Source organism: Salvelinus fontinalis, chromosome 1 (assembly GCF_029448725.1).
Source record: "Salvelinus fontinalis isolate EN_2023a chromosome 1, ASM2944872v1, whole genome shotgun sequence".
Lineage (NCBI taxonomy): Eukaryota > Metazoa > Chordata > Actinopteri > Salmoniformes > Salmonidae > Salvelinus > Salvelinus fontinalis.
Genome location: NC_074665.1, coordinates 89,194,483 through 89,210,096, shown reverse-complemented (window position 1 = coordinate 89,210,096; position 15,614 = coordinate 89,194,483). Strand labels below are relative to the sequence as shown.

At 41.8% G+C, this 15,614-nt stretch overlaps 1 protein-coding gene across 1 annotated transcript in view; it reads left to right on the top strand.

Annotated features, from left to right (window-relative positions):
* Nucleotides 1-15,614, top strand: part of LOC129863444 (polypeptide N-acetylgalactosaminyltransferase 2-like) — a 130,692-nt gene that overhangs the window by 55,235 nt on the left and 59,843 nt on the right. The window contains exon 2 of the mRNA XM_055935450.1: nucleotides 12,311-12,401. Coding sequence (XP_055791425.1) covers nucleotides 12,311-12,401 — 91 coding nt within the window. The remainder of the gene's footprint in view (nucleotides 1-12,310; nucleotides 12,402-15,614) is intronic.

Below are 15,614 nucleotides of genomic sequence, written 5' to 3'. Positions count from 1 at the left end.
ACCTAGCAGCCATGTCGATTGGTCACAAAAGCCAGAAAAGCAATAAAATTAATCGCTTACCTTTGATCTTCGGATGTTTGCACTCACGAGACTCCCAGTTACACAATAAATGTTCCTTTTCCAATGGCTTTGTCAGGCTGTGACCAGGCTTTAGACATAGTTTCAGGCTTTTATTTTGAAAAATGAGCGAGATTTTTCAAAAATAGTCTAAAAACTAGTCTAAAACTGATTAGTTCCTGCGCGCGAGAGGGGTAGCTCTCCATTTTCTTTCTCTTTTATTGAATAGGTTACAATCCGGTTGAAATATTATCGATTATGTTTGTTAAAAACAACCTGAGGATTGATTTATAAAAAACATTTTATTTTTTATTTTTTTTATTTTACCGTTATTTTACCAGGTAAGTTGACTGAGAACACGTTCTCATTTGCAGCAACGACCTGGGGAATAGTTACAGGGGAGAGGAGGGGGATGAATGAGCCAATTGTAAACTGGGGATTATTAGGTGACCATGATGGTTTGAGGGCCAGATTGGGAATTTAGCCAGGACACCGGGGTTAACACCCCTACTCTTACGATAAGTGCCATGGGATCTTTAATGACCTCAGAGAGTCAGGACACCCGTTTAACGTCCCATCCGAAAGACGGCACCCTACACAGGGCAGTGTCCCCAATCACTGCCCTGGGGCATTGGGATATTTTTTAGACCAGAGGAAAGAGTGCCTCCTACTGGCCCTCCAACACCACTTCCAGCAGCATCTGGTCTCCCATCCAGGGACTGACCAGGACCAACCCTGCTTAGCTTCAGAAGCAAGCCAGCAGTGGTATGCAGGGTGGAATGATGCTGGCATTTGACATGTTTCTACGAACATAACGGATACTTTTTGGAATTTTCGTCGAACGGAACGAGGCTTTGGTTTTCTGAACATAACGCGCAACCCAAATGGTGTTTTTTTTGTTATAAAAGTAATATTTATCGAACAAAAATAACATTTGTTGTGTAACTGGGAGTCTCGTGAGTACAAACATCCGAAGATTATCAAAGGTAAGCGATTAATTTTATTGCTTTTCTGACTGTCGTGACCATGCTAATTTGGGGCTAGCTGTTGTAGCATTGAAAGCTACACTCACAAAAGCTTGGATTGCTTTCGCTGCAAAGCATATTTTCAAAATCTGACACAATAGGTGCATTAACAACAAGCTAAGCTGTGTTTTGGTATATTTCACTTGTGATTGCATGATTATAAATATTTATAGTAATATTTTGCGCCCTGCAATTCAGCGGTTGTTTAGGAAAATGATCCCGCTAAAGGGAAGCCGTAGCGCAGAAAAGTTAAAGGCAATGCTACAAAATACAAATCGAGTGTATGTAAACTTCTGACCCACTGGGAATGTGAGAGAAATAAAAGCTGATATAAATCATTCTCTCTACTATTATTCTGACATTTCACATTCTTAAAATAGTGGTGATCCTAACAGACCTACAACAGGGAATTTTTACAAGTATTAAATGTCAGGAATTGTGAAAAATTGAGTTTAGATGTATTTGGCTAAGGTATATGTAAACTTCCGACTTCAATTGTAATTCCCTTCTGCCAGTTACGGTGCTCTGAAGCACCTCTCACTCATATGGCTCTCTCAGATATCAATATTCTTAATTGCCAATGCCCGTCACGTGATCGGATACTTCTCACAGGCATCTCAGCTAAGAAGTACGCTACAAGTGAAGATGGACACATCAGGGACGCAACTTTGTGAATTACAAGGAGCATATTGAAGATGTTTGAAGAACTGTCCACATTTACTTTTTGTCAGCCAACAAGATGAGTAGGCCTAATGAACAGCAAAAGCGCTAGCCTATGTCTATCTACTATCCCCCATAGTACAAAAGTCTACCTATTCTTTTGGTCAACTTGTCATTCTGTGCAAGAAATAAACATTCCAAACATAGTCTGAGACAGTTGTGGGATGTGATTTAGATCCCAAATTAATACAACAACTTGCATCAAATATCCCTTTTAAAAGCAATAAGGTTGATGCAACAGATCAGAACATTTATCTTAAAATTTAGCTTAAAAACTAATAGGGTATTTCTTACATAAGTGCAGTAATGCGCACACGGCAGTAGGCTATAAGCGCAAGTGTTCCAAATTTCAATTAATTAGCTGGGAAAACTAAGAAGTGACCGCAAATGCGATTTATGTTTGTAATGCTTTATTATAAAGGTGCATTTTTATGGTGAAAATAATCTTCCCCAAACTTGAAACTAACGTGCTCTACACCGGTTGTAAAGCTGATTAATGTGCTTAATTTCAAGAAGTTATTTGGCCTCATTAGTTGTGATACAAACTTTATCAAAACATATACAGTGCCTTGCAAAAATATTCATCCCCCTTGGTGTTTTTACTATTTTGAGGTATTACAACCTGTAATTTAAATATAATTTTATTTGGATTTCATATAATGGACATACACAAAATAGTCCAAATTGGTGAAGTGAAATGAAAAAAATTACTTAAAATAAATAAATAAATTAAAAACGGAAAAGTGGTGCATGCATATGTATTCACCCCCTTTGCTATGAAGCGCCTAAAGATCTGGTGCAACCAATTACCTTCAGAAGTAACAGAATTAGTTTGTTTGCACACAGGTGGACTTCATTTAAGTGTCCCATGATATGTCACCTGATCTCAGTGTATATCTACACTTGTTCTGAAAGGCCCCAGGGTATGCAACACCACTAAGCAAGGGGCACCATGAAGACCAAGGAGCTCTCCAAACAGGTCAGGGACAAAGTTGTGGAGAAGTACAGGTCAGGGTTGGGTTATAAAAAAAAAAAAATCCTGAAACTTTGAACATTCCACGGCGCACCATTAACTTTTACTTGGTACTCATCCCAGATCCGGGAGCACCCTCATCAGTAAAAAAGCTGACTAGCATAGCCTAGCATAGCGCCACAAGTAAATACTAGCATCTAAATATCATGAAATCACAAGTCCAAGACACCAGATGAAAGATACACATCTTGTGAATCCAGCCATCATTTCTGATTTTTAAAATGTTTTACAGTTTAGACACTATGTATTTCTATTAGCTAACCACGATGGCAAAAGACACAACTTTTTTTTCCCACCATTTTTTTTTACTGCATAGGTAGCTATCACAAATTCGACCAAATAAAGATATAAATAGCCACTAACCAAGAAACAACTTCATCAGATGACAGTCTGATAACATATTTATTGTATAGCATATGTTTTGTTCGAAAAATTTGCATATTTCAGGTATAAATCATAGTTTTACATTGCAGCCACCATCACAAAATCTCACCGAAGCAGCTAGAATAACTACAGAGACCAACGTGAATTACCTAAATACTCATCATAAAACATTTATGAAAAATACACAGCGTACAGCAAATGAAAGACAAAGATCTTGTGAATCCAGACAATATTTCAGATTTTCTAAGTGTTTTACAGCGAAAACACAATATAGCATTATATTAGCTTACTACAATAGCCAACCACACAGCAGCATTGATTCATGCACGTTAGCGATAGCGAATAAACCAGCAAAAGATATAAAATTTTTCACTAACCTTCTCAAAACTTCATCAGATGACAGTCCTATAACATCATATTACACAATACATATATGGTTTGTTCGAAAATGTGCATATTTAGCGGCACAAATCGTGGTTATACAATGACAATAGTAGCCAAACTGCAAACAATATGTCGGGAGAAATCTTGGGAGAGGCATCTAATCTAATCAATAACTAATCATAAACTTGACTAAAAAATACAGGTTGGACAGCAAATGAAAGATACATTAGTTCTTAACTTCTTTGGGCTGCAAGCCCGAAGCCGGGCACAATATGACAACAGCCACTTCAAGTGCAGGGTGCGAAATTCAAAATATATATTTTTGAAATATTTAACTTTCACACATTAACAAGTCCAATACAGAATATGAAAGATAAACATCTTGTGAATCCAGCCAACATGTCCGATTTTTAAAATGTTTTACAGCGAAAACACCACATATATTTATGTTAGCTCACCTCCAAATACAAAAAAGGACAGACATTTTTCACAGCACAGGTAGCATGCACAAAGCCAACCTAACTAACCAAGAACCAACCAAACTAACCATGAAACAACTTCATCAAATGACAGTCTTATAACATGTTATACAATAAATCTATGTTTTGTTCGAAAAATGTGCATATTTGAGGTATAAATCAGTTTTACATTGCAGCTACCATCACAGCTACCGTCACAAATAGGACCGAAGCAGCCAGAGTAATTACAGACACCAACGTCAAATACCTAAATACTCATCATAAAACATTTCTAAAAAATCGATGGTGTATAGCAAATTAATAGGCAGGCCTTAGAACAGAGCATCGATTTCAGATTTTCCACTTCCTGTAAGGAAGTTTGCTGCAAAAGGAGTTCTGTTTTACTCACAGATATAATTCAAACGGTTTTTGAAACTAGAGTGTTTTCTATCCAATAGTAATAATAATATGCATATTGTACGAGCAAGAATTGAGTACGAGACAGTTTAATTTGGGAACGTTTTTTTACAAAGTCGAAATGGCGCCCCCCCTATTGAGAAAAGGTTTTAAATCCATTATTTTTTTTATTTTTATTTTTATTTAAATTTTTATCCCATTTTCTCCCCAATTTTTCGTGGTATCCAATCGCTAGTAATTACTACCCTGTCTTATCGCTACAACTCCCGTACGGGCACGGGAGAGACGAAGGTCGAAAGCCACGCGTCCTCCGAAGCACAACCCAACCAGCCGTACTGCTTCTTAACACAGCGCGCCTCCAACCCGGAAGCCAGCCGCACCAATGTGTCGGAGGAAACACCGTGTACCTGGCCCCCCTTGGTTGGCGCGCACTGCGCCCGGCCCGCCACAGGAGTCGCTGGAGCGCGATGAGACAAGGATATCCCTACCGGCCAAACCCTCCCTACCCCGGACGACGCTATGCCAATTGTGCGTCGCCCCATGGACCTCCCGGTCACGGCCGGCTGCGACAGAGCCTGGGCGTGAACCCAGAGACTCTGGTGGCGCAGTTAGCACTGCGATGCAGTGCCCTAGACCACTGCACCACCCGGGAGGCCCTTAAATCCATTATTAAAAAATTATAAGAATATGGCACCACAACAAACCTGCCAAGAGATGGCCGCCCAGCAAAACTCTCGGACCAGGCCAAGGAGGGCATTAATCAGAGAGGCAACAAAGAGACCAAAGAACCCTGAAGAAGGTGCAAAGCTCCACAGCGGAGACTGGAGTATCTGTCCATAGGGCCACTTTAAGCCGTACACTCCACAGAGCTGGGCTTTACGGAAGAGTGGCCAGAAAAAGCCATTGCTCAAAGTGTTCGCCAAAAGGCATGTGGAAGACTCCACAAACATATAGAAGAAGGTGTTCTGGTCAGGTGAGACTGAAATTTAGCTTTTTGGCCATCAAGGAAACCGCTTTGTCTGGCGCAAACCCAACACCTCTCATCACCCCGAGAACGCCATCCCCACAGTGAAGCATGGTGGTGGCAGCATCATGCTGTGGGGATGTTTTTCATCAGCAGGGACTGGAAGACTGGTCAAAATTTAAACAATGATGGATGGCGCTAAATACAGGGAAACATCTGAGGGAAACCTGTTTCAGTCTTCCAGAGATTTGAGACTGGGACGGAGGTTCACCTTCCAGCAGGACAATGACCCTAAGCATACTGCTAAAGCGACACTCGAGTGGTTTAAGGGGAAACATTTAAATGTCTTGGAATGGCCTAGTCAAAGCCCAGACCTCAATCCAATTAAGAATCTGTGGTATGACTTAAAGATTGCTGTACACCAGCAGAACCTATCCAACTTGAAGGAGCTGGAGCAGTTTTGCCTTGAAGAATGGGCAAAAATCCCAGTGGCTAGCTGTGCCAAGCTTATAGAGACATACCCCAAGAGACTTGCAGCTGTAATTGCTGCAAAAGGTGGGTCCACTAAGTATTGATTTTGGGGGGGTGAGTAGTTATGCATGCTCAAGTTTTTTTTCTTTCTTGTTTATTTCATAATAAAATATATATTTTGCATCTTCAAAGTGGCAGGCATGTTGTGTAAATCAAATGATACACCCCCCCCCCCCAAAAAAAATATATCAATTTTAAGTCCGGGTTGTAAGGCAACAAAATAGGAAAAATGCCAAGGGGGGTGAATACTTTCGCAAGCCACTGTAGGTCTGTGGGCTAGGCTACATGAGGTGTGGGACTCTGATTTGATCAAGTCGCAAAAAAAAAGGCATGTGCTGTTTCTTGCCTTAATGCACAAGCTGGGCATCATTTACAAGTGATAATACATCATTCACAAGTGATAGGCTAATACTGTCACCCATCAGACAATTCTTGATTTAATGTTGTCTTTACGTACAGTATACAAAATAATATATCTGAAATTTGTTGAGATTTAAAATGGACCATGTCATGCACCTGTCTCATCTATGCACTTAAATGGCGAATGGAGGGTGCTTTTCCCGTGGCTCCTTTCCATGCCAGTGAGGTAGGCTATACTTCTGTTGTAATGCGAAGCAATGTGTTTTAATATTTGCTTTATACATTTTACATTTACATTTAAGTCATTTAGCAGACGCTCTTATCCAGAGCGACTAACAAATTTGAAAGTTCATACATATTCATCCTGGTCCCCCCGTGGGAATTGAACCCTGGTCCCCCCGTGGGAATTGAACCCACAACCCTGGCGTTGCAAGCGCCATGCTCTACCAACTGAGCCACACGGGACCCCTTGGCATTTATATTAGGAACGTTGATAAATAAATAGAGTAGGCCTAGCCTATTGAATTTTTTTATTTTTTATTTTTATTTTACCGTTATTTTACCAGGTAAGTTGACTGAGAACACGTTCTCATTTGCAGCAACGACCTGGGGAATAGTTACAGGGGAGAGGAGGGGGATGAATGAGCCAATTGTAAACTGGGGATTATTAGGTGACCATGATGGTTTGAGGGTCAGATTGGGAATTTAGCCAGGACACCGGGGTTAACACCCCTACTCTTACGATAAGTGCCATGGGATCTTTATTGACCCCAGAGAGTCAGGACACCCGTTTAACGTCCCATCCGAAAGACGGCACCCTACACAGGGCAGTGTCCCCAATCCCCAAATGTTGCGCAACATGTGCTCATGGGCTCTCATGAAGTGTTTGATTTGATTTATTTTCTAATACTTTTACATTGACGTCCGAGGGATTAGAGGGACGATGGCGTGCTGAGTACCAGGCGGTTAGCAAGTTTTTGGTAGGCTATATCAAATTTTATTTGTCACATACACATGGTTAGCAGATGTTAATGCGAGTGTAGCGAAATGCTTGTGCCTCTAGTTCCGACCATGCAGTAATATCTAACAAGTAATCTAACCTAACAATTTCACAACAACTACCTTATACACACAAGTGTAAAGGAATGAATAAGAATATGTACATTTAAAAATGCTGTGAGCATTAGCGGCATCAGAGCTTGAGGAAGCCTAACTAAATGGTCATGTGGAATTTGACTGTCATCAATCAATCAAATGTATTTATAAAGCCCTTCTTACATCAGTTGATATCTCAAAGTGCTGTACAGAAACACAGCCCAAAACCCCAAACAGCAAGCAATACAGGTGTAGAAGCACGGTGGCTAGGAAAATACACCTCTGCTGTTTTCAATCAGGATCCCAGCGATCACTGCCTCATTGCCTGCATCTGCTATGGGTCCGCGGTCAAACGACCACCCCTCATCACTGTCAAACGCTCCCTAAAACACTTCTGCGATCAGGCCTTTCTAATAGACCTGGCCCGGGTATCCTGGAAGGATATTGACCTCATCCCGTCAGTCAAGGATGCCTGGTCGTTCTTTAAAAGTAATTTCCTCACCATCTTAAATAAGCATGCCCCTTTCAATTTTTAAAAAAACTAAGAACAGATATAGCCCTTGGCTCTCTCCAGAGCTGACTGCCCTTGACCAGCACAAAAAAATCCTGTGGAGGACTGCAATAGCATCGAATAGTCCCTGTGATATGCAACTGTTCAGGGAAGTCAGGAACCAATACACGCAGTCAGTCAGGAAAGCAAATGTTAGCTTTTTCAAACAGGAATTTGCATCCTGTAGCTCTAACTACCCAAAAGGTTTGGGACACTAAAGTTCATTGATAACAAGAGCACCTCCTCCTAGCTACCCACTGCTCTGAGGCTAGGTAACACTGTCACCACCGATAAATCCATGATTTTCGATTTAAAAAAATATTTCTCTACGGCTGGCCATGCTTTCCTCCTGGCTACCCCAACCCCGACCAACAGCTCCACCCCCCCTGCAGCTACTTGCCCGAGCCTCCCCAGCTTCTCCTTCACCCAAATCCAGATAGCAGATGTTCTGAAAGAGCTGTAAAGCATGGACCTGTACAAATCAGCTGGGCTAGACAATCTGGACCCTCTCTTTCTAAAACTATCCACCGCCATTGTTGCAACCCCTATTACCAATCTGTTCAACCTCTCTTTCGTATTGTCCGAGATCCCTAAAGATTGGAAAGCTGCCCCGGTCATCCCCCTCTTCAAAGGGGGTGACACTGTAGACCCAAAGTGTTATAGACCTATATCCGTACTGCCCTGCCGCTCTAAAGTTTTCGAAAGCCAAGTTAATAAACAGATCACTGACCATTTCGAATCCCACCGTACCTTCTCTGCTGTGCAATCTGGTTTCCGAGCTGGTCACGGGTGCACCTCAGCCACGCTCAAGGTACTAAACGATATCATAACCGAAATCAATAAAAAAAACAGTACTGTGCAGCCGTCTTCATCAACCTGGCCAAGGCTTTCAACTCTGTCAATCACCGTATTCTTATCGGCAGACTCAATAGCCTTGGTTTCTCAAATGACTGCCTTGCCTAGTTCACCAACTACTTCTGATAGAGTTCAGTGTGTCAAATCGGAGGGCCTGTTGTCCGGACCTCTGGCAGTCTCTATGGGGGTGCCACAGGGTTCATTTATCAGGCCGACTCTTTTCTCTGGATATATCAATGATGTTGCTCTTGCTGCGGGTGATTCCCTGATCCACCTCTACGCAGACGACACCATTCTATATACAGTGGGGAGAACAAGTATTTGATACACTGCCGATTTTGCAGGTTTTCCTACTTACAAAGCATGTAGAGGTCTGCAATTTTTATCATAGGTACACTTCAACTGTGAGAGACGGAATCTAAAACAAAAATCCAGAAAATCACATTGTATGATTTTTAAGTAATTAATTTGCATTTTATTGCATGACATAAGTATTTGATACATCAGAAAAGCAGAACTTAATATTAGTCTATCACTGTACCAGACAGATGATGTATGGTTGATGATGGATGATGGATGGTAGCATTGCTGTTTATAGCAGGGCATACGCACTACAGTGGCATATGTAATAGCAGAGCTAAAAGCTAAGTTTAGTGGGTCATGATGGTGTGGTATGACGGTGGCGCATGACGGCGTAGTATGCACCCAAGTTGTACGTTAACTTTGTGTGGTAACAAACTAGACCTGGGAATTGCCAGGAACCTCACCATACGATGCCATCGCCATGCGATGCTATGCCATGCTATACTAGCGCCATGCCATGCTATACTAGCGCCATGCCGTGCTATACTAGCACCATACTTAGGTGCCGATACGATATGTATGTATTGAGATTCAATACTGCAACATGTATTACGGTTTGATGTTCTAAGAAATATTGCTCACTATATGTCTGCTGCAGAGATACGAGAGAGCATGAGAACGTTTTGATCAGTCAGGGAAATAAAAGTGCTGAAAACATGTTGGCTCACTATTTAAAATGAAGATGGCGAACGAGCTATAGCATGAAAATGACCCGCGTTTTGGTACAGCCGACTAGCGCTAGTTAACTACCTAGAAGAGAGAAAAAAATTGATACTTGGAGTCAAAGTATATCATCCAAAATAATATTGCGATATGTAACTGTATAAAACTTTTATCCCCCGATCACTATAAGAAACCTCGCCTCCAACCTAAAAGTCAAGAAGCTTTTGGTCTGGCTAAGAGGATGTATAGTTGACTTTATTAAAGGTTTGAATAGCATTAGGATGCCACAGTAACACTTCTATCACTCATCTTAAAACGAGTGCTTTCTCAGGTCTCCCACCAAGAGACCCAACCGGTGGCTTGGTAATGAGTTGTTCATTAGCCAGAGGCTAACACTGTGATGAGTGTTAGGAGGAGAGTCGTGTGAATTCCTCCCATAGAGCTGCCTGTAATGTTAATGGCAGCACAATAATTGTTCCCATGTTCTGCCAAGTGTGAGAAACGATGAACAACTGTGACTTCATGAGAATCACTCTGGAAATCACTTTAACGTAGGCTGTTTGTCAGCGAGATGACTGTCAATTTCACACACAAACAAACCAAGCAATGTTGACTAATTTTACTTAAAAAATATATATATTTCTGGAATTACCTGTTATTGTAAACGGTGTTGGTATTGTAATTTTGCAGAGCAGACTTAATGAAGTGGAATATGCACATCATTCATTAGAATGATTATAGCGATCTACATCCGTGTCAGCTGCAGCTCACTACCACCACCATACCTCCCCTCCACCTTAAGAAATAACGTCAGAACACATCATTTTGCTCTAGAAGACATGCGTCACATTTCTTAATCGTTCTCAGGACATGATGTACTTATTCGTGCTCCTCTGTCTAAAGATATTTTAAAAAATTATAAGGTTTGATCATTGAGTTGATACGTTTATGATAAAATGCTGAGCGTCTGAATGCTATTGGTTGCCACAGCCACCAGTTGATTTTGGCCTGAAAGAGCAGGCCAGAGCAGATGCTGGTCGTGTTCAGCAGAGCGAGGGCTTCTGGACTTCTGTAGCTTGCGCTCTATCCATACCATCCCGCCTGTTGGTTTATTTACTGCTAACCTTGGCAAGAGGACTTCCTGTTTGAGTTATTGCCGGTCTGGCCTGCGGTGTGTTACAGGCTTGCAGTGCTGCAGTGTTTCACCATTTGGCTTGACCCATGCTGTCATTGTCAGCGCAGCCATATTTCCCAACAGTTGGTTATAGAGGCAGGTGAGATTGAGGCCAAATTTGACTTGATTTTCCCGTACGAAAAATGTATCTACTCTTACAAAAATGTCCATGAATTAGAATTCATAATAATTCACATTTCCTGTTCCTGCAATATTTTTTTTCCTGCTGTAGCAAATGAAGATCCTACATCTGTACTCTTCACTGGCTTTGTTTTGGCACACAGCTCCTGTGTGTTCTAACACTGATGGAAATCCATCTGGCTGTTTAGTCACAGACTGTCCTTCTGCTTTTGATGTTGCCGTGACATCAGAACAGCAACCATATGAGAATAGGCAATCGGCAATTCCTCCATCGTCTGTGGGCCTCACAAAACGTATTGTTGCGGATCAATCATGCACCTGGCGATGATTGGAAAGCGCACCTGCACCAGAGTTATTGTATAATTCTGTTTTCTTAACTTAAGTCTAGAACGTTTCTAAAATGTTGTCCTGATGGTTATCAACAGGGAGACGACGACATGTGTTTTGTCCATTATATAGTATAAAACATTGTTTTTCTTTTTATATTGGGTGTAATTTACAGGCTGTCAGGGTGTCTGATCCAACATGCAGAAATACTCTTGGTCTCCCTCTTGAGAAGATCTAATGCGGTCTGCATGACTCGACATACAAATTGTAAAGTTATTTGAATGGCTGTGAGCCCTAAGATAAAATAAAACATGCCCTCTGCCCTTCCTCTGTCCATCTGGTTTTGATAAGTAGCCTACGATCTAAGTTCTTGAATGGAATAATGGTCTACTGCCATAGGACCACAGACCCTTTTTCTTCATCAAAGTGCTTTTGACAAACTCACTGACATTTTGAAAGCTGCTCGAAGCAGAGCAATAACAGTCAGGGGCACCTTGTTGCCACAGTAACATAATGATGCAAATCATGCGCTTCTAATTCCACAGCCAACCTTGAAGAAATAAATCAATAGAACCAACAGAGAACTTAGGAAGACTACAATATTTTACACGTTTTCTAACCATTTGCTTTCAAAATTAGTCTGGGAAATGTGCTTGACATTCTCGGTGTTTGACATACCACTATTTATGAACATGGGGGTTTACTATCATTAGATTATCCTTTTCTGAGGGACAAACATTTTCCACTGAATGTAGATTGTGACCTTGTCTACGTGTTTCTATATTCATGTGTCTTTGTTTCTTTGGCAGGATGACTGGAACGCTATTGAGTCATCAAATCAGGCCCAGGTCCACCGCAACGCAGATGACCAAACCCACAGCCTGGAGACACTCCCCTCAGGTAAGAGCCAGATACCCAGCCAGGCGTCCCACAGCGCCGTCCATTCTGATTAGCCCCCCCCCCCCCCCCCCTCACACACACCCTCCCTCCACTTACAGACATGATGAGAAGATTAGTCAACACAGGACTCCAGGTTGACATGTAGTTCAACCGACTGTGCAATAGTGGAGGGTTCCAGCTGTGGTTCTGTTTAAAACTAGTAAACTACCTTTACTGTTTACAAGGTCAGGGCTAATTATACAAGGTGTGTGTATAGGAATGTTATGAAAATAATCTGAATTCATCTGGGTGTTTTTCAGAGTGTCTGTCTGATCTTCATCAATGGGCCAATCACCCAAATCTCTATCGTACCAATTTGCGAGCCCGTGTGCTCAACTGAACCGGGATCCAATTTAGCAGAGCTGCTTTATGCATTAAGCTACGGGTGTAAGCATATGCTGACGTTACATAGGCTTCTCCTGCATTTAAAAAAGCAGCATGCTGTGTATGGAGGGATATAAATTACAGTAGTTTTACCATCAGAACTGTTACATATTCTCTCCTTGGCAAGGTAGTCCTTAGAGAGCTGTTCCATTTAATTTATGTCAGAAACATTGTGTGTTTTCTGTAAAGGTAGGGCAGGGATACATCTTTCTGCTTTTGTATCCTGAGCAATATGTAGAAAGAATACTCTGGGGTGTACAGTAGTTCCAGGGAATCATCACTATTCAGATATCTTGTTTCAATGCCTCACACTATTTAGGTCACTCCGCTTAACACTCAAGTTGGACCTAAACAAAGAATTCACAGAAGGGTTGCGGTTTTTAATTAAGCAGATTTCCAGATGGCCTAATATACAGTTACTCCTTTTTTGACTATGTAAGTATGACATCAGAGCTGAATTTATCTATATCCTACACCATCCATTCCTAAATGTACATTCCCATATTACTACTGTACAATACGGTATAAGATCTGCTAGCAACTCCTTGACATATGGAGCTGAAGATCCATCCAAAATGTGGGTCCAAATGTGCCAAGGCAGCAGTGAGGGGCCTTCCCCTCTATCTGTAGGACTTTGTGCTTGTCCAAGCTGCCCATCAGTCACAGTACTATGTTTCAGCTAGAGAGCTCCATACTTCCCCATACAAAGGTTCTTATAAGGCTACATGGTTCCCTGTCCGAATGCAAAAACAAGCCCACAGACGACCACCTATGGTACAGTTTTGGGCAGACTGGTATACTCAGTGTATGTGAGCCAAACATTAGGAAAACCTTCCTATTATTGAGTTGCACCCTTCTCCTTTTGTCCTCAGAAAAGCCTCAATTCGTCAGGGCATGGACTCTACACGGTGTCGATAAGCGTTCCACAGAGATGCTAGTCCATGTTGACTTCAATGCTTCCCACAGTTGTGTCAAGTTGGCTGGATGTTCTTTTGGTGGTGGACCATTGTTTAATTATTATTATTTTGTTATTTTACCATCCAAATTTCATGACATTACGATCTTGTCTCATCGCTACAACTCCCCAACGGGCTCGGGAAAGGTGAAGTTCGAGTCATGCGTCCTCTGAAACATGACCCGTCAAACCGCGCTTCTTAATAACACCCGGTCGCTTAACCCACTAGAGCGAGATGAGCCAAGCCCTTCCCTAACCTGGACGACGCTGGGCCAATTGTGCGCTGCCCTATGGTACTCCCGGTCACTGCCGGGATCGAACCCCAGGCTGTAGTGACGCTGCAACACTGCAATGCAGTGCAATGCAGTGCCTTAGACCTCTGCCCCACTCAGGAGGGCCCGGTGGACCCTTCTTGATACACATGGGAAACTGTTGAGCGTGAAAAACCCAGCAGCGTTGCAGTTCTTGACACAAACTGGTGCGCCTGGCTAGGGGCTGTGGCGGTCAGAGAATTTCGTCAGCCGGGGTTTGTCAAGCAAATACCTGGGTCCATTCCATCATGATGTACTGGTGGGTCCATTCCATCATGATGTACTGGTGGGTCCATTCCATCATGATGTACTGGTGGGTCCATTCCATCATGATGTACTGGTGGGTCCATTCTAACATGATGTACTGAGTGTAGGGCTGTGGCGGTAATGACATTTTGTCAGACGATTATTGTCAAGCAAATAATTGTCGGTCTCACGGTAATTTACCGTTAATTAACATAAACCCAGTTGCTGAGTGAAAGAGAGATTGATGGTCAAAAGATAAAGGGAGAAAAAAAAGTCAAAATAAAACATAATAAAAGTACATTTGAATGACACAAAGTGGCAGTGTTTTTACAACTAATGCCGGTTTGCCTGAGGCTGATGCCATGCAGGTGTTTGTACACATGCATATACACACACTCTCATTCAAATAAACACATACAGAACACACACATACATGTAATAGTGCCAGACATGCACTCAAACATATACAGTTGGCATTGCTGTTATGATTTCAGTTGTCCTTGATGTCCTTTGTTTTAAATGTATTATTTAGTTAAATTTTTTTTGTGTTATTTGCAGTTTTCTTCTGTCTTTTCCTCGTTTCTCTACATTATCTTGGTTGTTGGTGCATTGGGGTATTCTTGGGGGAATGGAATGAATTGTATTTCTTTTTTCTTCTTCTGGGGGGGGACTGTGGGAGGGGTCTCGAATGGTTGAGGGACAGCTATTGGGGAACTGTGGGGGGATCTTGGAGGGTTTGGGTTTCACAAGATTGTGTTCATGAAAAAGTAAACTGACATATTTTATATCACTATCATGCACACGCGCCCTCACACACAAGGATGGCTCTGTTGCGGAAAGACTGATACATGTTTGATAGTGTCTTGATGCTGTATTCTTTATCCTTCATGTTCTAATAATTTAATGTTACCCCTTCTGTTTTTGTAATAAAAAAACACAAACCCATTTAGCATCTTGTGGCTTCCACACTGTCATGACACTCCTTTGTGAGGGTCAAAAGGACCCATCAGCTAGGCAAATGTTTGAGGATAGCTAGAGTTTGGCCTATTTGACTTGAAAACCTTGCAGAAACTCTCCCCCACAAATGGAAGGCTGAAAATCCTTTGTTACACAGAGACTTTGCCACCAAAACTACAACATCTAAAATTGGACAATTAAACAATATTTCTAACATAAAGAATGTGAGAAATGGTCGGTGAGGATTTAAAGAACAATCTTGTAAAGTGTATTTTGTGATGTCATTAAGGATGGTATCTCTGAGGATGTACACATGCTAGT